At 41.7% G+C, this 27,829-nt stretch overlaps 3 protein-coding genes across 4 annotated transcripts; all 3 read right to left on the reverse strand.

The window, feature by feature from the left end:
* Positions 1-4,037: 4,037 nt before the first annotated feature.
* LOC134449427 (uncharacterized) lies at positions 4,038-14,186 on the reverse strand. Its single transcript, XM_063199350.1, has 4 exons — positions 13,695-14,186; positions 6,467-6,889; positions 5,709-5,817; positions 4,038-4,562 (listed from the first exon to the last, which is right to left on the reverse strand). Exons 1-4 carry the CDS (start codon positions 14,029-14,031, stop codon positions 4,424-4,426), a joined length of 1,008 nt encoding a protein of 335 aa, XP_063055420.1. The 5' UTR covers positions 14,032-14,186; the 3' UTR covers positions 4,038-4,423.
* Positions 14,187-15,447: 1,261 nt separating this feature from the next.
* LOC134448545 (uncharacterized) lies at positions 15,448-18,805 on the reverse strand. The gene is made up of 4 exons (XM_063198222.1): positions 18,290-18,805; positions 17,905-18,174; positions 16,968-17,264; positions 15,448-15,848 (listed from the first exon to the last, which is right to left on the reverse strand). Exons 1-4 carry the CDS (start codon positions 18,708-18,710, stop codon positions 15,829-15,831), a joined length of 1,008 nt encoding a protein of 335 aa, XP_063054292.1. The 5' UTR covers positions 18,711-18,805; the 3' UTR covers positions 15,448-15,828.
* Positions 18,806-20,244: 1,439 nt separating this feature from the next.
* On the reverse strand, positions 20,245-27,758 carry LOC134449424 (uncharacterized). Of its 2 annotated transcripts, none has more exons than XR_010034958.1 (6): positions 27,073-27,758; positions 26,231-26,470; positions 22,504-24,245; positions 21,643-22,006; positions 21,231-21,301; positions 20,245-20,926 (listed from the first exon to the last, which is right to left on the reverse strand). XR_010034958.1 is itself a non-coding variant. In XM_063199349.1 (6 exons), the coding sequence occupies exons 3-6, from the start codon at positions 22,862-22,864 to the stop codon at positions 20,408-20,410; spliced, it is 1,320 nt and encodes a 439-aa protein (XP_063055419.1). In that variant the 5' UTR covers positions 22,865-24,245; positions 26,231-26,470; positions 27,073-27,758; the 3' UTR covers positions 20,245-20,407. The 2 variants fall into 2 exon arrangements, 1 of the variants encoding a protein (XP_063055419.1); XM_063199349.1 differs by having other exon boundaries at positions 21,231-21,306.
* Between the last annotated feature and the right edge of the window lie 71 nt (positions 27,759-27,829).

A 27,829-nucleotide genomic window follows, 5' to 3' on the forward strand; every position in this document is an offset into this window, starting at 1 on the left:
AAGGGTTTAACTGTAACAAAGTGTAAAACAAAAAGTATTCAATAATAAAGTCCATTTAAGTCTATTAAAGTCCATTAAACATCTGCTGTGTCTTGAGAAGAAGAAGAGACGATTACGGGAGGGAAGATTACCGGAGGTATATGGGAAAGAGATCAAGGAAAATGTATGATATTTAAATAAACAGTTGAATCACAAGTTAGGTTAATCAGAGGAATAAGAAATATGGATTTAAGATTATTACTTACAGACGGTAATTACTTTAGGAGTATTAGAAACAAACAGAGGAAGGAAGAATCACTGGAGGAGGTAAGTTGTTTACGGTAAGTATTAACTGATTTTGACAGGTCGGTTGCCAGGGCAACCCTAAACAAATGCCCAGTGGGGCACGGGCATTTAAAGGTACAGAACACGAGAGTAGGCTGCTGAATACAGGGTTGATCTCAAACCTGCAAGGTCTTTGGGGGACAGAACACTCCCCGCCTGGCATTATAATAATGCCACACCAACATTAACTAAATAAAAAGGATACGTAGAAGCTTTTCAGCTAGGTGGTCTCCAACACAGGTGGACACCGGTCCCTCTTTGTTGTCTGCAGCTCTACTTTGGGCGGCGTGGCGGTTTCGACCTGAGAGACAGGTGCCGCCTGCTGCTGGAAGGGGTGCTGAGGGGAAGACTGCTTTCTGTTGTAAGCCAACCTGGCCATGCTGACTGTAGGAAGCCAGACTGTGAGTGTCTTGAAGAGAGTGGGACTGACATGAGAGGCGAAGATCAGTGGGCTGGCAGCTAGACGAGTTCTTGGATGACCTGGGACGGTTGGGTTAAGCGTTGATAGGGAGGCTGATACTGCTGCAGAGGAGAGATTTGGGAGTAGGGCGATGGCTGGCCCTGTGAGGCAAGCCCATGTCCCATGGCATGCAGGGGTGCTGTGGGTGGTACGATGACTGCTGTTGCTGCTGGACGGGATGCTGCTGGTGATGCTGTGGAGGAGCTGGATGCTGTGGAGAAGCTGATTGCTGCTGGTGATGCTGTTGAGAAGCTGGTTGCTGCTGGTGATGTTGTTGAGAAGCTGGTTGCTGCTGGTGATGCTGTGGAGGAGCTGGATGCTGGTGGTAGTGATGTAGGTGGTTTTGCTGCTGCTGAGGATCTGCTGACGCTGGGGCATGTAGATGCTGTGGGATGCTGATGCGGTTGGCATGGAGGAACAGGGTGCTGTTGCTGCTGACAATGTCTTTGGTGCGTTTGTTGTGACTGCTGCTGCACTGGAGGAACTGGTTGGTGGCACTGTTGCCATGGAAGAGTGGGATGCTGTTTTTGGTGACCATGTCCTTGTTGCACTTGCTGTGAGTGCTGCTGCTGCGATGGTGTCTGTCGCTGGGCATTCTGTCTTTGGAGCCCTTGATGTCCTCTACCAGGCTGAGGCCCCTGCTGGTGTGGTATGTGGCTGGAGCAAGGAGTTAGTGGTGAAGAGCGTCCATTTTCTAACACTATAGTCTTTGTGCAGTTTACCACTGGCTTGTGTGTGTTTCCGCGGCCTACCTCTCCAGCCACTTCAGATGGTTGCACTCGTTCTTCTCCCTCCCCGCCGTCTGTTTCAGCCACCTCAAAGCGTACTGTTGACCATGGGGGTGGACCTGGATGCAGAGCACTGACATGGTTATTGCTTTCACATTCAACGCACATCAAGACAGCTCTGCACTCTTTTGCTAGATGGGAATCCGAAGCGCAGCACCGAAAGCATATGCCTTGCTCTCTTAAGTAGGCCTTTCTTTCCTGGAGTGTTTTCAGTCTGAAGCCTCTGCACTTGGAAAGGGGGTGCGGCTTGTCATGTATAGGACAGTGCTTGGTAATGTCAATCAGTTTCAAACTGCTTTCAGCTTCATGGTTGGCATTAGAGTCAATGTGAGTTTTGTGTACCATGACAGCCATTTTGCTTTTTGCCTTTTGTGTGTGACTGTCATCTTGTTGTTCATTGGGGGTGGTGTTAAACTGAGCAAAGCATGGGTCGTTTCTTATTTTGGCATTGTAACAGACAAAATCAACAAAAAAATAGAATGGAGGGTATGTAACATTATGCGTTGATTTAAATGTAGAGCCTTGGTAGATCCACTTTTCTTGTAGTCCGAATGGTAGTTTTGCTACAAATGGGGTTGATGCCACGTGCTGTGTCTAGTACTGTTAGGCCGGGTAGGTATCCATCTTCTTTTGCAGAGAGCAGCTCCATGAGAAGATCGCCCAAATCCCGCAGTTTAGTGTACTCGCCACTGGAGATTTTGGGGAAGTTGTCTAACCTGGTGAGGAGAGACAGTTCGATGGCCTCAGGTGAGCAGTAGACTTCATTAAGCCGCTCCCACACCATCTGAAGTGCTGCATGGGGATTGCCTATGTGGACCGCCCTGAGCCTTCTAACATAGCTGGATGATTCTCTGCCTAACCATTTAGTCATTAAGTCCAACTCCTCACTCGCTGACAGGTTCAGATCGTTGATGGCGTTAAAGAAGGAGGATCTCCAAGCCCTGTATGTCTCTGGGCTATCATCAAATTCTTTTAGGCCAGTGCTGACAATTTCCCTGCGCGCTAAATATCTAGCCATGTTAAACAGTTCATCAGGTGAGCGCGATGGTGCAGACGAGTACTGATGTTCTGGAGTAGCTGGTTGAGGGCTATGTTGGTGCTGATGATAATTGTGCAGTTCACTGCTGATTGGCATGGGCGTCGTGGGCTGAAGGCTGTGTTGTTGACTAAAACTATATGGGTGTTGTCTATGAGCAGTGGGCATAGCGGGGTGAAGGCCGTACTGCTGTTGGTAGTGAGGCTTTTCTCTGTCAATCATGGATGGCATCGCATGGCTAGAATACGGCGTTTGTGGTTGATAATGTGCATTTTTGATTGGTATCGGGAGCTGCTGCTGTGAGTTAAGACGGGTTGGGTGTTCTGGTGCTTGCAACAGATGTTCATGTCCGAAGTGTGATGTGGGCTGACGTGCAGACTGCGCATTGATTGGGTTGGGTGTTGACAAGGGCAATGTGTTGACATAGTCTTTTGTGCGCTCCTCCGAGCACTCAGATAATGGCTTTCCTGGGTAGTGAACTTCGACGCGCTGTTCTGATATTTTCCCCCCTGTGTTGATCTTGGCTGGCGTGTGGTTCTGACGCCTGTTCATACATTTCAAATTCTGCCGCTTCCAGCGCTTCGGCTTCGGCTTCGGCTGCGGCCGCATCTTTTGCTAGATTCAGTGCTTCTAGTTTAGCTTCAAGTTTAGCCTTATCGACTTTTATGGCCATCTCCTCCTCAGCGAAAGCAGCGCGAGCTTTGGCTGCTTTGTGCTCTAGCGCGTGCATTAACAGCGGCTGATATGGATGATCTGGACCCTCTTGACGAGCCAGAGTGTAGAGAAAGACTATCCGACATACCTTTGTCTGTTGTTAACATCTCCTTAGAATTCGTCTTTAAACTGTGCTGTCCCCAGTGTCTGTCGTTGCTTGAACAGCCAGCCAACTCATTCATTCATTGTTTCAGGAAAAAGGCGAATCAAGATGCCGTTGCGTTTCCGTTATTTAATGATGAAGGTTTAACTGTAACAAAAGTGTAAAACAAAAAGTATTCAATAATAAAGTCCATTTAAGTCTATTAAAGTCCATTAAACATCTGCTGTGTCTTGAGAAGAAGAAGAGACGATTACGGGAGGGAAGATTACCGGAGGTATATGGGAAAGAGATCAAGGAAAATGTATGATATTTAAATAAACAGTTGAATCACAAGTTAGGTTAATCAGAGGAATAAGAAATATGGATTTAAGATTATTACTTACAGACGGTAATTACTTTAGGAGTATTAGAAACAAACAGAGGAAGGAAGAATCACTGGAGGAGGTAAGTTGTTTACGGTAAGTATTAACTGATTTTGACAGGTCGGTTGCCAGGGCAACCCTAAACAAATGCCCAGTGGGGCACGGGCATTTAAAGGTACAGAACACGAGAGTAGGCTGCTGAATACAGGGTTGATCTCAAACCTGCAAGGTCTTTGGGGGACAGAACATTTATAGGCCTGTTTATATAATATACCCATTAGTCAGAAAACAAAAACATGATCTTGACTCTTTGTATTTTCAAATGATGAAATGGCGGTCATGGGTGAACAGCTAAGGTATCACTATCAGGCTTGGGCCTGTAGGATTGCAGGTTCAATTCCCCACATAGTCCGTTGCATTGCTCCATTCGCCGCACCTGTTGGGCTGCCCCATTGTATGGGTGAGGGATAAATGTATTTTCACTGTGAGTGCACTGTGCTTCCCTGTGTGTCGCAATGAAAATGGGGCTTTCAGGCGAGGACTTGTCTATTCATTGGCCCCAGTCCACAGAGTAAGCCACTTAAAGTGCATTACACACATGCACACTTGTCCAGCATGGTCAGAGTGGTTTCATGGTCAGAGAGGCTGTGTCCACTGCTCTGTGTGAGATTTCTTCATGGCTCGGGATTTTCTGGTAGCTTCCCTCCACAACTCTCTTTTCTGTCTTTGCATTTCTTCAGGCAACTCGTGGATCAACTTTTTCCTCTGCTGGTACCTGGGATAGTGCACCAATGTGATATTAATGACAGCATAGTAATGTACGTATGTCAACTTATAAAGTGAGGAACTGGGATTCCCAACAACTGTATTTCATACTGTTGATATGGCTAAATAAGCTTGAAACTTGAAAATCTCTTTCATGTTCCATGTTTACTTCAAAACCAACTGTGTGCTTTGTGTAGACAAGCATTGGCTATGTATGAATTAATCACTACCACAACAATAGACTATGATAACACTGCAATGAAAGCAGATAATGTGAGTTATATGCCAACTACTTGACTCCTTAATTTTGGCCCGGAAATCAATAAAGTAACTACTGTATTTTAATCAATGCTCTTTTGACCTTTATTAGTGTTTTTAATAGGGCTGGTACTCGATTAAAATGTTCAATTGAATTAATCTATAGGCTTTGAAATTAATTTATCGAATTAATCACATTTTAATCACATTTAAATATCTGATTTGAGAACAATACAAAGTATTTTTTCACATGGATTTTGTCTAATGACAATAAATAAGCTTAATCTAAAGATATTGTTCCTTTTTAAAAAAAGAGAGAATTCTTCTCAATTTCAGCAGGCTGTTCACCATCAGGCGTAATACTGCCCCCCACTGGTCTAATCCAGAACTATTAAACTATATTTTGTAGTGCGATTAAAATGAGTTAATTTTTTTAATCGCGTTATTTTTTGTGTGATTAATTAATCGAAATTAATGCATTAATGTCCCAGCCCTTGTTTTTAAAGAATGATTTGCACGCTTCTTGCAAAGTGCCCGGAAATCCTCAAAGCAATTTCCCATGTGGCCAAAACGATGATCAAACTAAATAACCCAACTACTCATGAACATTTTTTTAAACAAAACTTTGTCTGTTGCACTTTCCCTGAAGCAGTCTATTTAGGATCGAAATTGTCTTTTATTGACTGCACTAGGCAGAACCACATGACGACACATTTGCTGGTTTTAAAGGACATACTTATTATACAGCTATATTAACATGTCAACACACACAGTGGAATGCACAGAACACAAATAAAAAATAGAAATAAAAGTTAATAACAATAATAACAAACAACCATTATTGCTTGTTTATGGTCCTGTCTGACCCTAGACTGGAGCTTTGATTTAGGGTGTGTACCTGCGTCTCTCCTGCTGAAGGTAGGCTTGGTACTTTGCTGGATCAGCACGGATCCTCTCTCTGTAGCGTCTTGAGCTCTCGCGATTTCCGTCCATGACATCATGCTTCTCTGCAGGCATAAAGCAAACAAATAATGACAAAATTAAATAGTGGAACATATTATCGATCCAGGCATGGGCTCATCTACCTGGTCCATTAACAGCCACTTTCACTGGCTCATAAAACCTTTGAAAACTGTGTCTTCATACATTCCTTGACCCAGTCTTTACTTACATTTTTTGTTGAGAGGTTGTCGGGTTTCGGCCTGTCTTACCTTGGCCATGTCTCTGAGTGCAGAATACCAATGTTTTTCTGAGCACTCGATGATGTATGTTTCCTAATAATTTTTCCAAATAATTATGCACGCCTAATATAGGGTGTTGAGCACCTTTGATCACACCCTCTATTATACAAATGTGCATGACCTGAAATAGGTTTTAATGTTCATACAGCTTGGTGTTGATAAATATGCATGAAATGGATAATATGATTAAAAAAACTTGGACTTGACCATGGCTGAAACGGCTAGGGCGCTGTACTGTTCTATTCCAGCTCGAGGTCATTTCATGACACTGCAAAACCATTTCCTTTCATCTCTTCACTGTCACCATCAAATAATGCAAACACACACACCCCAAAACAAAAAGAAAAAACTTAAAAAAAAAAAAAAAGAAGACCAAATAGTGTGTTAAACTTGGCAACTACAGAGAAAGACATACTTTTTTTACGCCTTGGGACAGAGTAGCCCAGTCTTCCATGTCCCCACAGAGCACTGGAGGGACTTCTTGTATGAGTCTGGACCTCTGATGGGTGATGGTGGGTAAAACTGTAGTTCTCAGGTGTCTCCCTCTCCAGAGTCCATGATGAATGAGGATCACTGTGGTATTGATCAGTAGACATGTCCTCCAGAAAGTCACTGGTGTTCTCCTCCTTTACTTCACACTTAATGTAAACAGTGTCTGTGTTGGCACGCTCCTCTTTGACCAGAGGGAACTCTATGCTATCAACAAAGTCCACTTGGCCTTCTGAGTCCCAGGATGGCGAGCAGACCGGAGGTGGAGAGCCTGTAACCACGTCGTCACGTGGACTTGAGGCAGTTCTGCCCAGACTCAGACGTTCATACTGGAATTCAGTATTAGCACCTACAACACAGATAGGAAATGAGGTTTAGGACACATAGGAAACAAACATACATTATATATGGTTAAGGTGTACAGCCTTGGTCTCCAAACAAAGTCCCGTGGGTCAAATCCGACCCGGGCATGGTAAACATTTGGCCCGCCATGAGGTCAGAACAAATGAAAACTAAACATGTGTGATTTTCACTCTAACTAAACTTTCACTTCAGTGGGACATATCGCTCCAAAGCTTTCACAGAGAGTAGAGATCATGTGCTAACATTCTCATAACAGACACTGACAAGAAGGGAAAACGGAAAAGCAAAAATCTGTTCTATGTCTAGACATCTAACTTGTTTCACATTGGGTTGGGGCGCTGGTTTGGCACGCAGCCTCACTTGCGCTATATCACTTGGCCCAGAGAGAAAAACAATTGGATACCACTGGTGTACAGCATTTTGTGTATAGGTCAGTGATGTTTCAGCAGTAGCATACATCAGGGTGACGCAATGGCAGGCAGTGACAGCAGACAGGCTTTTTAAAAAATCCTCCAATGCAGCCATACAATCTTTTTCCTATGCTCAAGTGTGTGTGTGTGTGTGTGTGTGTGTGTGTGTGTGTGTGTGTGTGTGTGTGTGTGTGTGTGGAGCGATGCAGAGACATTGTACTATGCACTGTGACTTCTGACACTCCTGGACACTTTGTTGGTCACTTGGTCTTGGGCTGCTCTGTGCCGCTCAGCTAAGGTATTTTTTTAGAGAAAGTGCACTCAACTCCCAACTGTTTCTCACAAGGTCTTTGGGTGCAAGCTAACAGCAAAGTTCACGTTCAGCTCAGCTAAGGCACATATGATATATCACTGGGACACTTTTCCTTTGAACACTTTTTATTTGTGTGTGTGTGTGTGTGTGTGTGTGTATGTGAGTGAGTGAGTGAGTGAGTGAGTGAGTGAGTGAGTGAGTGAGTGAGTGAGAGAGAGAGAGAGAGCGCAAGACACCTGTATTCATGAAAAAGGTAACATTAGTGAATGGGCAGCATGAATTCTGGAAATAAACAACTAAAAATCTCACACAGTGTCCCTTTAAGGTGACTATTAACCTCTTAATATGTCTACATATTGCAATGTGTCTGTCACATAAGGCCACACCAATTTAATTTGTTGGTTCTCGGATTTTTTCAGGAAAAAGTTGAAGCGAGAGGGCGAAAAAAAAAAGAAAAAAAAATAGTCGTGTGGTTATACCACCTGTATATCAGCCTCACATGGACCTCCAAAGGAAGGTGCAAGACAGGCAAACACCTGGACATGGAGAAGGACAGTGTAGAAGGGAATTAAGGCAGCCAAATAGACCAGGCACAAAATTAGCTCACAGGGCAATTATTATATTAATCTGGTTTGAATAAACTGAGATGATTCAACAGTTGAATAGTTGTTGTTTTTCTTTTTTAAAACTGCTATCCCACTCCACTAATTCCACTAAGAGCAATACTGTGTTTCACCGCTGCTACTGCTAACCCACAGGGGCTTCAACTTGCCATTGCATGTTTGTCTGTAAATGTTTGAATGTAACACGTTTCCTGATTCGCTAGTCGTAATCGGCATGTTGAAAGGAGTGGTTTTATTGGTTCTCTACGTCACATGACCTCCAACTACTAAAGAGACACCTCCCCGTTCATGAAAACATGCAGTCTTCGTTTTTTTTAAGCAATTTCATTTTTTGGGGTATTGAAACTGATTTTTTTTTTTTTTTCATTTTGTTACAAAATACAAGAGGCGAATCCGAGAACCAACAAATTAAATTGGTGTGGCCTAAGCTTAATGCTTAGGTTCATTTATGGTGTCCCATGGTGTGACTGCTCTTATGGAAGGAAAAAAAGTTTTTAATGAGTGAAAACACATATTAAGGTTAAACACAATAGCCTATATCTCGGTCAGTCACGAATACAAAATGATTAAAATGGCCACAATGCAGTGAAATTCCTGTGGTGTGACATGCTTAGGCATTGAGTTGCTCAGTCCTTACTTATTTTTCATGCATCATGCAAGGTTATAAGGATACCAGGACATTTATTTGTCACATTCACACAGTTATTACAAGTAATACAGTGAAACCATGCAGTGAAATCACAGTTGTCTGCCTGTACGATGCATAGGCGTGTGGGGGTGGGGGTGGGGCTGCGGTTGGCTAGTAGTGTATGTGTGGGGTGGGGGTTAAAGGAACAATAGCAGAAAGAGCATTGGGGATATGTTTGTGCAGAATATTAACCATTTTATTGTATCTTACAGAAATGTCACACCAAGGATGTCACACCGCAGGACAAATTTTCCCAAAAATGGCAAAAATTTTCCTCCCCTTTTTTCAGGAATTGGAATATGTTTCCTCCTTTAAGTGTGTTACGGCCTCGAACTTCAACCACCCATGTATATGTAGGTAATACCTGTGTGTAATGTCTTCTGTATTCATGTATGTGGGTGGTTGACGTTTATGGGCAAAACGCCAAAAAAAAAAGTTTTTCCAATTCCTGAAAAAATTTATCGAAAAAATAGGAAAAAATTGAAAAAAAATAAAGCACTTACTGGTCCGTGGAATTTCGCCTAATTTTTGCCATCTTTGGGAAAAGATGTCCTGCATCAACACATTGCATAGGCATGTCACGCCGCAGGAAAATGAAGTCACACCACAGGAAATTCACTGCATTATGGCCATTTTAATCCTTTTGTATAGCACTGATTCTTGAGAAAGTGGCTAAAACAGGTTGTAATGTTGACAGAAAAAAACTAAGTGAATTACAAAATTATATGGCATATCCTCGTAGACTAAGGTCTTGGCTTTTCAGAAATGCACAAGGCCAATCTCCCCATTTTGTATTTTTTTCAGAAATCAGGCTTTTCTCCGATCATACCTTGTTTTTTGTCAACACCGTCAGACACAATTAAAAGTAATTAAAATTGTATTGATTTGTTTGCATATGTATCTGGAGTTTTTAAGTGATTATGTGTATTTTTAGGTTCACACATATGCCTTTAAATTGAAAATTCACTTTTGTTCTATTTTAATACTGTTTCATGTGTTCTAATTTCAAATTATGCACCGTCATACGATGCTTACTTAACGCCTAAATAGAACAAACAATTTTTTGTAATTTCACAAATATTCGTGTAGGCTTAAATTGGCTATTACTTTGATAATTCAACAACTCCTAAGGAAAATGTTGTAAGCACATTCATTTAAAATGTCCAAAACTCCTTCTTACGGTGGTGACTTTTGAACTGACGGTGGTGACAGTAATCTGAGAGTGGTGAAAGTAGGCTAATTAGTACCTGCATTTAGCAAAATAAATAGCCCTCTCAAGTCAATGGCATCTTGCATAAACACTTCATTTTTGTGTGTGCACAGTATGTTTGTGCATGTGTTTTTTCTTCATTAGTTAGATTCTCTAGGAAGTAGGCCACTGGTTCTTGAAAATGTGGCAAAAACAGGTTTTAAGTTGTTCAAATCCAAAATGTAGAGGTGTATTATCATAGATGTAGGTCTTGGCTGTGCAGTGAATGTATTGGCCAAGCTCCCCATGTTTAACATTTTTCATAAAATGGGCTCTTTCTTGTTTTGTCAACAGCAGCAGACAGAATTAGAAGTAAAAGCATATGTTTGCTGTATTAAAGTGAATTACTTTAACAATTGAACATAACTGTAGATACTTATTGTATGCATATTCTTAAAACATGTCAAAAACACGTAAAACATGTGTTTTTTGGTGAACTCCATCAGAAAAAAAAACTCCAAATGCACCTCAGTGGTGGCTAGAGTATCATTTTGGATCACAATTATTACTAACATGCCTAATAATATTTCATTAACCAGCACAATTTAGTGAAATGAGATGATGAGCGGAACAAAATCTGACGGTGGTGACATCTGACGGTGTGAGACAAAAAAACACTCTTTCACATATTATGCATTGTTTGTTCACATTAGCCATTTCATTTTCGCTCTGTTTCTTGGGTGCTTCATACCTTTTCTGAGAAAGTATATATTAATTAACATTAATGTAATATAATACCATTAAAACCCCCGACGGTGTTGACAGTTTATGGTTGGGACATTACCAGTGTCCAAACAAATTAACAAATTGAGGACAAAATAGTAAACTTACAGGAGCTTCAGTGATGGTGAAGTATGCAGTAGAGCTAAAGGTTTGAAAAGGGGTCCTCAGTAATGAAAATTACCTTGTGCATACCTGATTTTATTGTCTTTTAGAAAAAATCTGACGGTGGTGACCAATATGGTGGACACATTTTGAGCAATCAGAAAACAATAGTAAATATTGTTTTACATGCACTACGTGCACATCTGTAGAACCACTTTAATATGGTCTTCCACATCATGGTGATATTGTTCAATTCTGTTAGTGATTTTTGTATTTTAAGTCAATTGAAATGATGATGTCTGTCCTTGGGACAGGCGTTTTTACAGGGTGTGGACAGGTTTATAGCCATGAAAAGTAATACAATTACACTTAAATATTTCAAACAACTGTGTATTTGTGTAACAGACCCCTTGGCCATTACCTGGATTCATTTTGTTCGTGAAAATTTAGTTGATTTTCAACAGAATTAGCATTTTACTGCAGGGACATGTTTTTGCCAAACTTTCAAGAATCAGTGATGACTGACATCTGAGCTCATGCTAACTTGATAATGATATTGTGTTTAATCTTAATATGTGTTTTCATTTATAAAAAACTTGTTTTCCTTCTATAAGAGCAGTCACACCACAGGACACCATAAAATGAACCTAAGCATTGCGTGACAGAAACATTGCAATATGAAGACATATTAAGAGGTTAAGTTAATAGTCACCTTAAACTTCCACACCACTCTCCAATAACTGAGGTACTGACGGGTTAGCAGCCTGTCTTCAAGACCCTTGTAGTTGGCCTTGCAGCTGCCCGTTCACAAACATTGACATACATGTCACCCCACAGGACGCAATTTTTGTTACGAAATTGAACTTGTAGTTAATATTACTGTCTTGAGTTTTTTTCACATTCACATATCTTAATATAAAGTTAATATTTATGCAATCATGCCAAATGCTTCATACATTATTCAAAATGTTGTTGGTTAATTTATATATATATTATGTTCCAGGTTTCATTAATGTTACAGTCACACCGCAGGATATTATCCAACATTCCTCAAGAGCGAGGGGCCATTTGACCCAATTCAGTGAAAGAAGACTTTTGGATGCCAGTGCAAGGTTGTTTGGGTAAGGCTATTGGAGAATCCAACATCAGCAACATTTCAACATGCCAGACTGCTAGAGAATACAGTATAGGCCCTACAGCATTAAGTAACACAACATGCATATTTGTAGGCCTACATTATTGTGTGTGGGTTATTTATTTAGTTTTAATCAACCGTTACTTTTTACTGTTCAGGTGTTTGTTTTTTTCATGTGAGATCGCTTACTGGTAACGAAAGAACAGGATATTGTGGATGACTGTTCAGGGTTCAATCAATGCCACTTGTAACTGCTGCTGATGACGCCCTGCTGTTGCCTTCACCAGCTCGGGACCTCACGAGACAGCTGACGACACTGCTCACATGACAATCGAGTTCTGGAGTTTGGCGCATGAACGCCACTGATCCCGGAACAATCGGGATTGATGCGTGTTTTGTTTTGGTTCTCTTTTCTTTTTTTCACCTCACCTTGAGCCTCCACACCCACGACATATAATTTTAGCTGAAGTAAGCTAAATTAAACAGCCAGAGACCAGCATTACTGACATATGTGCATATGCAATTGAATGACATTGACTGGTGTTGTTGATAGTGATTACAAGATGATATTTTAGCATTTATGATACTGTTTACATGTCAGTTGCATGCATGGCTATGTTGATGATGCGTGTGTCGTCACACAAAACACAAGCTCGGGAACTCGTTCTTCTATACTTCCGCCAGAGATCAACCTCGATAATTCACGTCCATGTTTCCCGAGGTTTTAGGTCGGCTTTCTGGGGATTCTCGATTTTTTGAACGAGCCATATGTCCACCCTTATTATTGCACGCTTCTCTATTATGCTGCATTCCCCAGAGGTAGGAGCTTCCTAGTAGGCAACAAGAAGGCAGCTACCTCCCACTTGAAAGCGTTCCAACCAGCAAGTCGAACAAACTACAAACATGGAGGGACAAGAACTACATATCCACTTCTCAAAGATGTCAGCAATGTAAACAACATCATGCGTGATTTTCATTTAGCCGCATTTCGTCTTTGAAATACGCAATGTCAATATAACTACACCTTAGAATAGTTAATAGGCTGTTTTGCAACTGTTAACCTGTCCGAATCAACTTTATTTGTCCATAGAATGGTGATGTGCAACATAAACTATTCCTAATACTGTGCGCTGCCATTGCTGTGGTGACATCATGATAGTCAATGGGGCAAAGTCAGTTTGCTTTGCTTTTGCCCCAGCTCGCGACTTGAACATTGCACTTCAACAGGTGTCCAATGTATTTCAGCAAGTAGGAGGTTAGAAACATCCCATCTCCCAACCCTGGGGAACGCACCATTAGTCGTGGGTGCGTAATGTTTTCTCTTTCCCAGCAACCTCATTCATCCCATCTCCTTGTCTGCGATTCAAGGCAATCAGGTAGGCGGCCGGGCCTACACTGCCTTTCAGCTGCACTCATGGGCTCTGTGCTTTTCAGAGTTGGGGTGTCAGATGGATGCAGTTTCTAAGGTATCTATGTTTGATAGGATTTTAAGGCTTAAAAATAAATTAATTGTTTTTTTTTAAAGGAGCGAGTCTGAGCGCCACTTACTTTTGGACTGTTTTACGTTGCTTTGAAAAGGTCCAGTTGGCTGTGCATGTTTGCCACAATGTGTGGCCAAAAGAAATAGATTTTCCTGTACATCGGTGCTTGGAGATCTGACATCTTCACTTCGCTGGGAACCTGCCAGTCGCCGCAGACGTGCGAGTTCTTTCTCGGTCCTGACAGCTTCTGCTTTGAGGAGGGCATTCTCTTTGTCTTTTTCAGCAACCTTTCTTTGGTAATCCACCAGTCGGCTTGTGTAAATATTATTTATCACATCCACCACACTCAGCACAGCGGCTCTGACAGCTGTCTCAACAGCACGAGCTTCCGCTTCACTTTGCATCTCAGACACTTGATAGCGTGAGCTCTTGTCGATGGAACGATGGAAATTTATGACATTTCACGTCTTTTTTTCGTGAGAATTGAGAAATCCTCGTTGTGTTCAGTAAATAATATGAAGAAATGGACAATGCTAACAACAACTTCAACAAAGACCATTGGACCTGCACACTTCTTCGTTTTTTTATGTTGTGAAATTATTTTATTATCGCCATCTGCTGGCAAACTGTGGCTGTGACGGAAATGGCATTTGCATTCAATGAAGTGAAGTGAAAGAAAAGTGAAAGCCCACCTGGGAAACTCCAACTCCTATTGTGACACAACACTCCACAGCCCACAAGTGTTCACTGCACACTGCACACAACGAAATTGCATTTTATGTCTCACCCGTGTAAGGGGGTAGCACCCAATGGCGCCCCAACTTGATAGCAGTGCAGCGGGACGGTACCATGCTCGTACCTCAGTCAAAGAGGAGGATGGGGGAGAGCATTGGTTAATTACTCCCCTCACCAACCTGGTGGGTTGTGAGTCAAACCAGCAACCTTGGGTGTACAAGTCTGACGCCCTAACCGCTTACCCATGACTGCCCTACAAAAATAAATTCCCTAATTCCCTAAATAAATCTTCCTAAATGATTAAATCTAAACACTTGTGTCTCTCTACATACACAACTTCATTAACTGTATCCATGATTCCACACCCAATGTTTACAATAGTCTACGAGTTCTAGGAATTAGACGCTCGCACAACAAGTATTTTCACATTAGGTCTATATTTTGACAGTAGGCCTATCCATTAAAATAATGTTCACTGTGTGTGTGTGTGTGTGTGTATCACAAACAGACGGTCTATTACAACCTGCATCAGAATAAAATAATGCATGGGGTTTGTTATGTAAAAACAAAAAATGCCCTACAACTGACAGTGATTTGCACAAAGAAAAGTGTCCCATCCATAAAATCAAGCACAGTAGTGGGACTGTCATGGTTTGAGGCTGCAAGACTTATACTTACACTTTACTTTATTATACTTATTAAGTAAGGAATTAGGTTTCTATGAATCTCCTCCATGTTCTATGTTCACTTAAAAAACAACCGTATGGGGTTTGTGTAGACAAGCAACTATGCATAAATTCATCACTACCACAATAAACTATGATAACACTGCAATGAAAGCACATTATGTGCGTGTGAACGGCTTGACTCCTTAATTCCCCCCAGGAATCAATAAAGTAACAACTCTACTCTACCCTTTTACTCAATGCACTTTTGACCTCTCTTCATGTTTTTAAAATACAGTATAATGATTTGTACAATTCTTGCAAAGTGCCTACATGGCCAAAATCTGATCAAACTAAATAACCCAACTATACCTTTAAAAAAAAAAAAAAAAAAAAAAAAAAAAACTTGGTCTGTTGCCCCTTTCCTGAAGCAGTCGTACGGGACAATACGGTAATAAAAAGAATTGCCTTTTATTGACTGCACTAGGCAGAACCACATGCCGACACACTTGGTGGTTTTATAGGGCATATTATACACCAACATATTAATACATCACCACATACACAGTGGAATGCACAGAACACAAAAATCACAACATAAATATTAATAACAATAATGAACAACCATTATTGCTGGTTCACAGTCTGTGTGATTTTTTTCCCGATGACTTGTCTGACACTAGACTGGAGCTTTGCTTTAGGGTGTGTACCTGCGTCCCTCCTGCTACAGGTAGGCTTGGTGCTTGGTGCTGGATCAACACGGATCCTCTCTCTGTAACGTCTTGAGCTCTCACGATTTCCTCAGATAACATCATGCTTCTCTGCAGGCATAAAGCAAACAAATAATGGCAATTTACATAGTACAAAAAAAAAAACAGAAGGAAAAAGATCCTCAGTCCTTGGCACTTGATTTAAACAGTCAAAAAGATCTTTATTTTGTGAGCAGTCAATGTGTTAAAAATAACAGATGTGTAGGCCCTCAGCCTTCCAGCCTGATCTCCAAAAATTCCGTGCTCCTGGACACAGATGTTAAGGACACGAAATCCGTGTCCAGGAGCACGGATTTTGCCAAAATTCCGTGCTCCTGGACACGGAATTGTTTTCCGTGCTCCTGGACACAGAATTGTTTTCTGTGATGGGCACACAGAAGTGCCTATAGGCTATTACCACAGCACTGTGTAACTCTATCATTAGAAAATACATACCAAATGCTAATCCTAAACAAAATAATGCTATAGCAATTTAAGTTGTGCCCTGACCAAAACATTCCCTAACCATAACCTGTCATTAAAGACATATTTTTGAGAAATACCTTTTCCAGTTGGTTGCTGGGCTATCAAATTCATATAATGAATGAAAGAAAACTAGCTGTGCCCAGACCAAAACAATCCCTAACCCTAACCTGTCAGTAGGAAATGTTTTTTTTTTTTTATAGAAAAAACATTTAAAATTAGAAAAATCCTGAGAAAACAGAAGACTGTGGAAACATAGAGCTGTGGGAGTAGCCTATAGAGAGAACACTTGTCTGTGTCCATCACGGAAAACAATTCCGTGTCCAGGAGCACGGAATTTTGGGAAAATCCGTGCTCCTGGACACAGATTTTGTGCCCTTAACATCCGTGTCCAGGAGCACGGAATTTTTGGAGATCATGTTGCAGCCAGCCTGCGCCTTCATCAGGGTGCCAACAGAAGCATCATAGTACCGTTTAACAGTAACATTTAACAAATCATCAAAAGAAGACCAAATATGGTCTTGGCCGTGGCTCAAACTGCTAGGGCGCTGCACAATAGTGGTGGAGACCCGGGTTTGATTCTGTCTTGAGGTAATTTCATAATCCAGCCCAACCATTTCCTTTCATCTCTTTACTGTCACCATGAAATAAAAAAAAAACGAAAACAAAGAAGACCAAATATTGTCTCAACAACAAAGAAAGACATACCTTTTTCTCGCCTGGAGGGACTTCTTGTATGAGTCTGGACCTCTGATGGGTGATGGTGGGTAAAACTGTAGTTCTCAGGTGTCTCCCTCTCCAGAGTCCATGATGAATGAGGATCACTGTGGTATTGATCAGTAGACATGTCCTCCAGAAAGTCACTGGTGTTCTCCTCCTTTACTTCACACTTAATGTAAACAGTGTCTGGGCTTGGAGACTCTGGAGAGCCTGTATCCACGTCACGTGGACTTGAGGGAAATGTGTCCAGACTCAAACATTCATACTGGAATTCAGTATTAGCACCTACAACACAGGTAAGAAATGACAATAGTTTAGGAGACAAAGAAAACATACATATATTACACATGGTTAAGGTGTACAGTTGACATATCGTCATGGTCAGAGAAATAAACATGGATTAAAAGGGAGCTCATTAGTGTGAGGTTCTTCCTTTACATGAGTTTTACGTTTTGACCCTGAACCTGGCTAAAACAAATTGGATGCGCATGAGATCTGACCAGGATTATGGTAAGGCCAGTCATGACCTAATCGGTTAGGATGTTGATTTTGGGATCTTGCGATTGGAAAGACACAGGTTCAAATTTCTGTACCACTAAGAAATAGTATGAAGGGGTAAACAGCACTCTGCTATACCCTAACCCTCCATGGTTGACCTTTGGATGTCAGACCTTTGGACCTTTGAATGTCAGTGCAATAGGTTGTTTAAGATAAGCTCATGGAGAATCCAACAAAATCAGCAACATTTCAACAACATTGCATGCATGCCATGTAGGTAGAGATTGCTGGTTAGAGTAGTAATACAACAGATGTAACACTGCATGCCACATTATGTGGTTATTCATTTCGTTTTGATGAGCAGTTTTCATTTTACATTATTCAGTGTTTTGTTTTTCCATACGAGATTGTTAATTAAAAGAAATACCTGGATATTGTGGCGGTGACTGTTCAGGGTTCAGTGCCACTTGCAACTGCTTACTGACTTTTGACGCCCTGCTCTTTTCCTGGGCTAATCTCCACCTCTTTCGTATTGCAAGCTTTTCTTTCGGGCTGTACTCGTCGATACGTTTCGCCTTTCCCAGCAACTTGTCATTCATCCATTTCTGTTTGTGCCTTTCAAGGTATTCGGCCCTTCTCCTGGGGTCTGCGTCTCTACGGGCACGATACCGCCTCTGCCTTTCAGCAGCGCTCAACCCTGAATGCGTTTCAGAGAATGTGGCGTGTCAGATACAGTCTGGAATATGAATTATTGCCCTATATTTAAATGAATAAGTATAGCCTAATATGAGCGATTCTGTGCGGTCACTTACTTTTGGACTGTTTGACGTTGCTTTGAAGAGGCCCTGTTGTCGTTGCATGTTTGGTAGGACGATGTGTGGCCACAATAAATGGATTTTCATGTAGTTCCAGGTCTAGAACTACATCAGTGCTTGGAAATCTGACATCTTCATCTTGCTGGGAATCTGCCTTTCCCCGCAGAAATGCGAGTTCTTTCTCTGCCCTGGAAACTTCTGCTTTGAGGAGAGCATTCTCGTTGTCCTTTTCTGTAACCTTTCTTTGGTAATCCACCAGTCGACTTGTGTAAATGTTATTGATCACATCAACCACACTTAGTACAGCAGCTCTGACAGCTGTCTCAATAGCACGAGCTTCCTCTTCACTTTGCATTCCGGACACCCGAAAGCATGAACTCGTGTCAGCAGTAGAACTATAATAATGTAATTCCGACATTTTGCCAATTCAAAATCTTCGCTGAGTTCACTGGACCATGAAGCAAACGAAAAATGCTACCATCAACAACAAAGCCCCCTGGACCACAACATTTCTTCGTTTGTTTCTGTTGTCTGAAATCGAATGATTTTCTTACCGCCATCTGCTGGCACACTGTGAATAAGTATATTATTTTGACAGTAGGCCTACTATCCATCCAGATAACCTCCACACACACAGGGGCCAACAGGTGAAGTGAAAGTGAAAGCTCATTGGGAAACTCCAACTCCCATTGTCATTGTGACACAGCACTCCACAGCACACAAGTGAACACTGCACATTGCACACAACGAAATTGCCTTTATGCCTCACCCGTGCAAGGGGGCAGCCCTCAGTGGCGCCCCATGGGGAGCAGTGCGGTGGGACGGTACCATGCTCAGGGTACCTCAGTCATGGAGGAGGATGGGGGAGAGCACTGGTTGATTACTCCCCCCACCAACCTGGCTGGTCGGGAGTCGAACCAGCAACCTCTGGGATGCAAGTCTGACGCCCTAACCGCTCACCCATGACTGCCCAGGGTAGTCCAGGTCACCAGGGACTTTAAATTAACTTTTTTTTCATCATCAGCCAAAATGGCTAGTAGATGCTAATCTTACTAACCAAGCACACACTCACTAAAGGGTCAAAGTGACTTATAAAGAGTTCTTTTCTACTCGCCAAACTAAATTTTCAACATTATTCGGCTGGTTAGGAGGTTTGATTTAGAGCCCTGCTTCAACCTGCATCAGAATCCATTAGAAAATTAATGAATGGGGATGCTATGTAAAAAAGAACAAACAAATCTTGCAATACCACTGAGTTGGAAAGGATGTTTTATCAAGAACATAACAGTAATGCACCACACCACAGTGTAAAACCCTCAGGTTTTTTTTTTTTTTTTACAAGAGCTCAGTGCTTCGATACCACACCCTACATCCATAAGCGATACATTGGATTATAAAACTTTGTTTTCATGGCAGAACAACATGTGTTTTTTCTCTCAGCACTTGTGATTTGGTCATTATAAAAATGGCCAACAAGCTGTCAAATAACCGTCCCTTTATGGATAATCAGTAACACATATTTCTCTCCATTGGCATGCCTTGGACATTTATGATGGGTCATCCGGACCTGTGTAACAGAGGCCAAGTAGCAGTGTGGCAAGGAACGTAGGTAAACCTCACCCCCGAGCCTCATACAATATCGTAGCGCTAAGCTATCGGACTGGTCCGTTAGCTCAGTGGTATTGTGCTGTGCCTCCCATACCCAACCTGATGCTTTGACTAGGACTTGGCGAGTTCGAGACAGGAGGGGCAGTCTGTGAGGAAACACCTTAGTTACATCTGACATGTATATAGTGTTGCTGTGTCTACCATGTAAAACAACAAAAAATGTCCACAACATCAGACACCCCTTTCTGTTTTTTTAATATGACATTTCGGGAGTGTTGTGGCGTTATGGACTATTTTTGTTCTTTACTTGACTTTTCTAGTCCAGCACTGATTTGAGACAGATGTGCGTGTTTTCTTAGTGTCATTCATGACATCAATAACTGCATCAGCACAAACAATAACATTCATTTCAGCATCCTCAACAACTACTACTTCTTCCTGACTTGTGTGAGGAACTGCAGTAGGTCCTGTAGGAGAGGACAAGAGTTCATATATCTCCTGATGGGGTTATCCGTCATCTGTTTTTTTCCGTGTACAGACATAAAACCTGAGCAGTTTGAGTCCTGAGTCATACATCTGGCCAACTGTCACGGCATCATTTACAGTCCTCCGTTTGAAATCCCTCAAATCAAAATAAAAGTCTGTAACGGCCCCCTTAGCATTTCTACCAGAGGGGAAGAAAAAGCCTGTGGCCATATTAATCAAGTCCTCCTTCACGGCATCTTTTGACACATCCACTTTTCGTGTCCCCCCGCCATGCTTTGATCTCACTTGCCTGAAGACGCCACATGTGTAGTCATAGTTCATCCAACCCAGCTCGACCTTTCGCTTTGTTTTACGTGCATTTTGACTTCGCGACTCTCTTATTCTCTTTTCTCTCTCCTCCGCACTTTCCCTCGTTTCTCGTCTGGAGCTGCTTTCATCATCCCTCTTACAGAATCCAAGGAGTTCCAGACGATCACAAGAATATGGCAAGCAGGCGCTCAGCTGAGTGGCACTCATATCTAGAACTTCATTCCCATCGATCTAAAACAGAATACAACATTTTTTTTCATTTGAGTAACAAGTACAGCAAAGTTGAACAGTCCTTGTTGAGTAAAGCAATAAATGATTAAGATATTAGAAAAAAAAGGACTCAAAAGTCTCATACACCCACACATCCACTTATCCCAACCACAACCACCCACACAGTACATACAAATCCATTACAATTTGAAAGCATAATTTAGTAAAGGCTGTTACATGGAAGGTCATGGGGAGGTCAGGGGACAATGTACTGTATATTCTATCTTTAACACACTGGCAATTAAGTTTAGATATTCTTACGAACCCTCTCAAACTCCATGGTCTCTATTGTGTCATCTGGTAAATTTCTCTCTCCAAGGAAGACAATGTTGTCATCTGTCCTGGGGTGACAAAATCATGAATTACAAGATAGGTTGATGTTTTGATTTAGTGTCTTACGTTTATACACGACAATATGTAAGTATATATAAGTTATATGGTTAGGGTTAGGGAACTAAACACCATTTTCAAATGTGCAAATTATTGAACACAGTGAGAAAAACAAGCCAACATGCTCACATACCGGTATGGCGATATATGACACACCTTGAGGCTAGTAGTAAGCCTTCAGTACATAGTGTTTTTTAAGAGTAGTGAATTTCAAGTAATTTGAAGCATATTGGCCCTAAACTAAAACCCTCATTGTAATAAATAACAATATAATCAGAATATACAACCTTAAATGAAGGTCTGAAGCATTGGAGCAACTTCTGGTGTCAAACTGGATTTCCGGTGTATGATTGGTGAAGCTGTAGCTCTCAAGGGTCTCTCTCTCCAGAGTGCATGATGGAAAACCGTGGTCCTGATTAGTGGTCGAGGTGTCCCCAAGGAAGTCACTGGTGTTCTCCTCCTTCACTTCACACTTGATGTAAACAGTGTCTGTACTTGGAGGCTCAGATTCTGTATTTAAAGGCTCCTCTTTGATGGCCGTGATGTCTGTGCAGTCCGAGTGGTCGGATGGTGAGATCTCCTGAGCTGAAGAGCCTGTAACTGTGTCTGCTGTATCAAGACTCGAACATTCATCCTGGACCTCAGTAGTACCTACAACAGACAGAGGTCAGAAAATTGAGATGGATCAGCAGCAGGACCATGAGAGAGGCCTTTGGATATTCATAGATGTGACCTGTAGGAAATTGTGGCTGCTGGTTTATTTTACAAAAAAAAAACCTAACTAACTCTAAATGTCAATAATATAGCTCATACTATATTGGGGGTATACAGGAAGAACTTTGGGGGTATCCCAAGACGTTGCACTCAAAAGCTCCTGGTCTGGAATAGCCTCGTGGCAATGACAAATTGTCATTCAGTTACAATACTGTCATTCAATACAATTACTTCATGTGCATAGGCCTACAGGGAGCTCAAATGAAATATGACGCGTTTAAAGGCATCGTATATCTCTGGGGAAGGGCTGCCTAATGATGGGAAATCCTGGTTTGTGTTCATACTTAGTCTATACCCTTTGGAGGAATTTAAAGTGGCCCCTCGAATGAATTAAGTTCCCCAATTGCTGTATGTGAATTGCATGTTGTACTTACGTTGGCCCGTCTCCCCGTCTTTCAGCTCAGTCCCACGTTCAGCACTGCACGTCTCCATACTCGAAGCAGCATCTTCGTGAACCTTTGTCGTGTTATTTGCAGTGGTGGTCGATTCATCTTGCTGTTCACCTACCAGCTGCCGCAGAAACGCCAACTCTTTCGTTACTTCGATAACAGTTGCTTTGAGAAGGGCATTCTCTTTGACCTTTTCTGTAACCTTTCTTTGATAACCCAGTACACGACTTCTGTTCAGTTTATTTACCACTTCCAGCACACTCCGTACAGCTGCTCTTACAGCTGTTTCGATAACACGAGCTTCCTCTGCACTTTGCATTCCAGATATTTCATGAACCGAAGTCATGATGTCGTCAACAGAATACCATAAAAATTAAATTGAGTCAGCTCTGATTAATACCAACCCGACTAGTGATCTTTGTTGCACAAAACCAAAACAAAACATCCTCATACAATCCTCAATCAATTAGACCTTCTTCTTCTGCTTCTTTCATGTTGTCTGGAAGGTTACTACTGCCATCTACTGACAAACCCGGACGAGTGTGGCGAAAAGTGACTTGATATGAGTCGCCTTATCATTCTCTTCTTTTTTTACAGTTTGATCTCATATTTTAAACCACATACATAAATCATAATAAAACAAGGATCAAATCAATTGACAATATGTATTGAACCATAGAAATGTGATGGCATTTACAGGGCAAACAAAAAAGCATGACCAAACTTTTATGTGTTACATACAACCATATACTGTATATAATATGGTTTTATAACATTGGGTATGGTAATTGCTGAATGTTATGCATTTCTGTTAATCATCCTGTTAGAAATACTACAGTAGTTACTTACATAAGGTCCCTGATAGTAAAGGGACGCTGAATCAGTGCCAACGGCGTCTATTCAACGTCCCTTTGCTATCAGGGGTAGGTAGGCCTACAATTCATTTAAGAGTACATTTTTGAAAAAGAAAAAAAGAAAACAAAAACTTTCCCAGGCCATTTCTAACTCGTGGTCACAGAGACAGTGTCCAGTGTGCAGTGCCAGATGGTGGATTTCTCCTGGCTCGTTTTCTTCCGCGTGCTCTACTCCACACTCCTGATTCAGCTTCTTCCTCTGCAGGTATTGGGACTGGAGAGTACTCATGATAATGAACCCAGCATGCAGCATTTGTGCTTTTAATGCTGATGGAGACCGTGAAATGTGACATGATGGAAGAGAGTGGGAAAGAGTGATTGGGTGGGGCTGAAAAATGATCCAGGCTGAGCTCGAACCTGGGTCCCGATGGGCGTGATTCGCCACAGCCTCCCCAGATGCACCTTATTAATGCCTTGGGACTGAGGGCAGCCTTCCATCTCCCTGTACAGAACTATAGGGACTCCTGGTATTAAACTGGATTTCTGGTGGATGATGGGTGAAGTTGTAGTTCTCAAGGGTCTCTCCCTCCAGAGCGCATGATGGAAAATTGTGGCCTTGATCAGTCAATGTGTTCTCCAGAAAGTCACTGGTATTCTCCTCCTTTATTTCAAACTTAACATAAACAGTGTCTGTGTTGGAAGGCTCCTCTTTGGTCAGAGGGAAATCGATGCCCTCAAAAAAGTCTGTTTGGCTTCTCGAATAGTCGGATAACGAGCAAACTGGAGCTGAAGAGCCTGTGACCACATCACCAGCTGGAACCGTGGCGCTTGTTTCCAGACTCAAAGACTCATACTGGATGTCAGTGGCACAATCTATAACAGAGGAAAAAATGGGAATCGTTTAGTAGACAAAGAAAACCCTACAGTACTCATGGCTTAATTGTTTAGTATTGCAGGCAGGGCTGTAAACCCTTTTCAGCACCAGCCAAAATGTCTAGTAGATATTAATCTTTCTAGCCAAAGACTCATTAATGGGTCAAAGCGGCTTGTAAGTTGGTCTTTTCTACCAGCCAAACTGAAATTTCACCAGCATTTGGTCGGTTGGCTTGTGTTAATTTAGAGCCCTGATGACAGGCAAATATAGGCTGGTCTCCAAATGGCAGCACGCGTGCCAGATCCGGTCCAGAGTCGGACACGGCAAAAATTTGGCCGGCCATGACGCTGGAATACATGAAAACATGGCATACGGCCGGGTGATTTGTTTGGCCCTCAGTCTCACTTGCGATACATAATTTGGCCCTTAGGGGAAAATATTTACTACTAAACAGATTAATGAAATGCAGTTCAGCATGTAAAGAGAAATGCAAATATAGCATCTGGCATAGCCAGAATAGCCATGCCATGATTACGGAGTTGGGACCTTGGACTGAAGGGTCCCAGGTTCAAATTTTCCTTTCACTTGATGGAGGGTGAATAACCAGCACGTACACCCTCGATGATTGAAGTGCACCTAATAATAACAAGGCTTGTGTGCTTTCAATAATGTTGTGTGCTGCCTGCTGATGTATGCATAACGCTGTGGGTTATCAATTAGCTAGACAAAATATTGTACATTGTACATCAGTATCAAAACTAGAGTTACTTCTACATACAGCATTAATGCAATATGCTGAATCTTTATTACATTAGAATAGTCAGTGCAATAGTTTAGATACAAAAGCACAGCATATTACAAACATACTTTACTTTAACAACAACAATGTTATTATACAGTGTAGTTTTTGTGTACACGTTGTTGTTGTTAAAATACAGTACGTTTGTAATATGCTATGCTTTTTTATAATATAATATACACATATATATAACTATTACTGTATATCATTTTTCCCATGAAGGAATATGTATGTGGGTGGGAGACATGACGCCTTGTTTTTTCGTAACATTGGTTAAAAACCTACAAACCTGTTATTTTTCCTTTAAAAAAACAAATGTCAATGAAAGAAGATGTGGTACATTATGTTTCATATTAGTCTTAGATGAGAAGAAACATTTAGATTTATGTAAAGGTTTATATGTCAAATATCCTGCGGTGTGACTGTAACATTAATGAAACCTGGAATATAATATAGATATTAACCAACAACATTTTGAATAATGTATGAAGCATTTGGCGTGATTGCATAAATATTAACTTTATATTAAGATATGTGAATGTGAAAAAAACTCAAGACAGTAATATTAACTACAAGTTCAATTTCGTAACACAAATTGCGTCCTGTGGGGTGACATGTATGTCAATGTTTGTGAATGGGCAGCTACATGGCCAACTACAAGGGTCTTAAAGACTGGCTCCTAACCAGTCAGTGCCTCAGTTATTGGAGAGTGCAGTGGAAGTTTAAGGTGACTCTTAACCTCTTAATATGTCTTCATATTGCAATCTTTCTGTCACGCAATGCTTAGGTTCATTTTATGGTGTCCTGTGGTGTGACTGCTCTTATAGAAGGAAAAAAAGTTTTTTATAAATGAAAACACATATTAAGATTAAACACAATATCATTATCAAGTTAGCATGAGCTCAGATGTCAGTCATGTATACAAAAGGATTAAAATGGCCATAATGCAGTGAATTCCCTGTGGTGTGACTCCATTTTTCTGCGGTGTGACATGCCTATGCAATGTGTTGATGCAGGACACATTTTCCCAAAAATGGCAAAAATAAGGTGAAATTCCACAGACCACTAAGTGCTTTATTTTTTCTATTTTTTTCCAATTTGTATCCATCATTTTTTTCAGGAATTTGAACAACTTTTTTTTTTGCGTTACGCCCTTAAACGTCAACCACCCATAAATGGAAATACCTGCTCCTTGTGGAAGTGACCATTCTGGGTTGAGTACAGCGTGGGTGTTGACTTTTGATGCTCTGTTTGATGCCTTGTATATTCTCCATCTGTTCCTCAGCACAGTCCTCTCTCTGATACTGCACTCGTGGACACGTCTTCTCTTTCTTTTCCTCGATTCAAGGTATTCTGCCCTTCGTCTAGGATCTGCATCTCGGCGAGCACGATACAGTCTCTGCCTTTCAGCTGCAGTTATGCGTTCTGTGGGAATGGATCAACATTCAGATGTAAGGCAGAGGTGGAAAAAGTCAACCCAGGTGCAGAAAGTAAAAACCCTGACCTTTTTTTGCTCCAGCCAATTCTATGAGCCACACAAGCCTTGTGCCTGGTTCATGAGCTAATGAAATCACATGTGTGTTGAGAGCACCTGTAGGCAGATGAAAACCCTAGCACAGGGGTGGGGAACCTATGTCTCGAGGGCCGTTTGCGGCCCTTGAGGCCATTTTATTCGGCCCTGATATGATTTCAATGTTATGCATCTTCACATGAAACATGACATATTTTGTAAAGGAATCTTAGAAACTACATTTACATTACACATTTACAATTAAGTTATATAGGGCACCTAGAAAAGGTAGGGTCTGTTCTAAAGGCCTAATGTGCAGAGGGAAATCCTGTTCTTAGTAAGACCCTCGGAGGACTTGAAGGAATTTGAAGTGGCCCCTCGAATGAAAAAGGTTCCCCACCCCTGTCCTTACAGGACTTTCACTCTGTCAGTTCAGTTTTTCCACCTCTGATGGGCCCCATGATGGCTTAACACTAATATTAACACACGAGATCTGTCACGTGATCTGACACATTACCTTTGGAGGACTGTTGTGGGCCTAGAGCTACGCTTCTTTGGATAGACATCACTGCTTTACTTGTCCCAGTCGCACTTTCAACACGACCTTTGGAGGACTGTTGTGGGCCTACGCTTCTTTGGATAGTCATCACTGCTTTACTTGTCCCAGTCGTACTTGGAACACGACCCGTGGAGGTCACACTCCCCCGTCTCTGATGTGCATCAATGCGTGTGGTGGTTCTGACATGGCCTTCTTCTTCACCTTGCTGCTGCAACGCCACCAGTCGCCGCAGGAAAGCCAGCTCTTCCCCTGCCTTGACAACTTCTGCTTTGAGGAGAGCATTTTCTTTCTCCTTTTCAGCAACCTTTCTTTGATAATCCACCAGTCTGATTGTGTTAATGTTATTTACCACTTCCATCACACTCCGCACAGCTGCTCTCACTGTTGTCTCAATAACACGCGCTTCCTCTAAACTTTGCATTTCAGACATTTGATGAACTGAAGCCATGGTGGCGTAGACAGAATACCTTATCCGATAAGTAAAGATTCGAGTCTATTAAACCCAAAGAAACTGTTTTAATCATGGACTGACACCGATGGATCGGCTCTTGGGTGCTGTTAAGAATCGTTGACCAAAACATCCGCTTCTTTTTCGATCCTTTGTCTAAAATATTACTACCGCCATCTACTGGCATACCTCGCATTTGGCGGACGCAGATTTATAGCTTGGTAAAATAAGTGTGACACTATGTTAATGTCAGTAATTGTTGTTGCT

Source organism: Engraulis encrasicolus, chromosome 5, assembly GCF_034702125.1.
Source record: "Engraulis encrasicolus isolate BLACKSEA-1 chromosome 5, IST_EnEncr_1.0, whole genome shotgun sequence".
NCBI classification, from domain to species: Eukaryota; Metazoa; Chordata; class Actinopteri; order Clupeiformes; family Engraulidae; genus Engraulis; species Engraulis encrasicolus.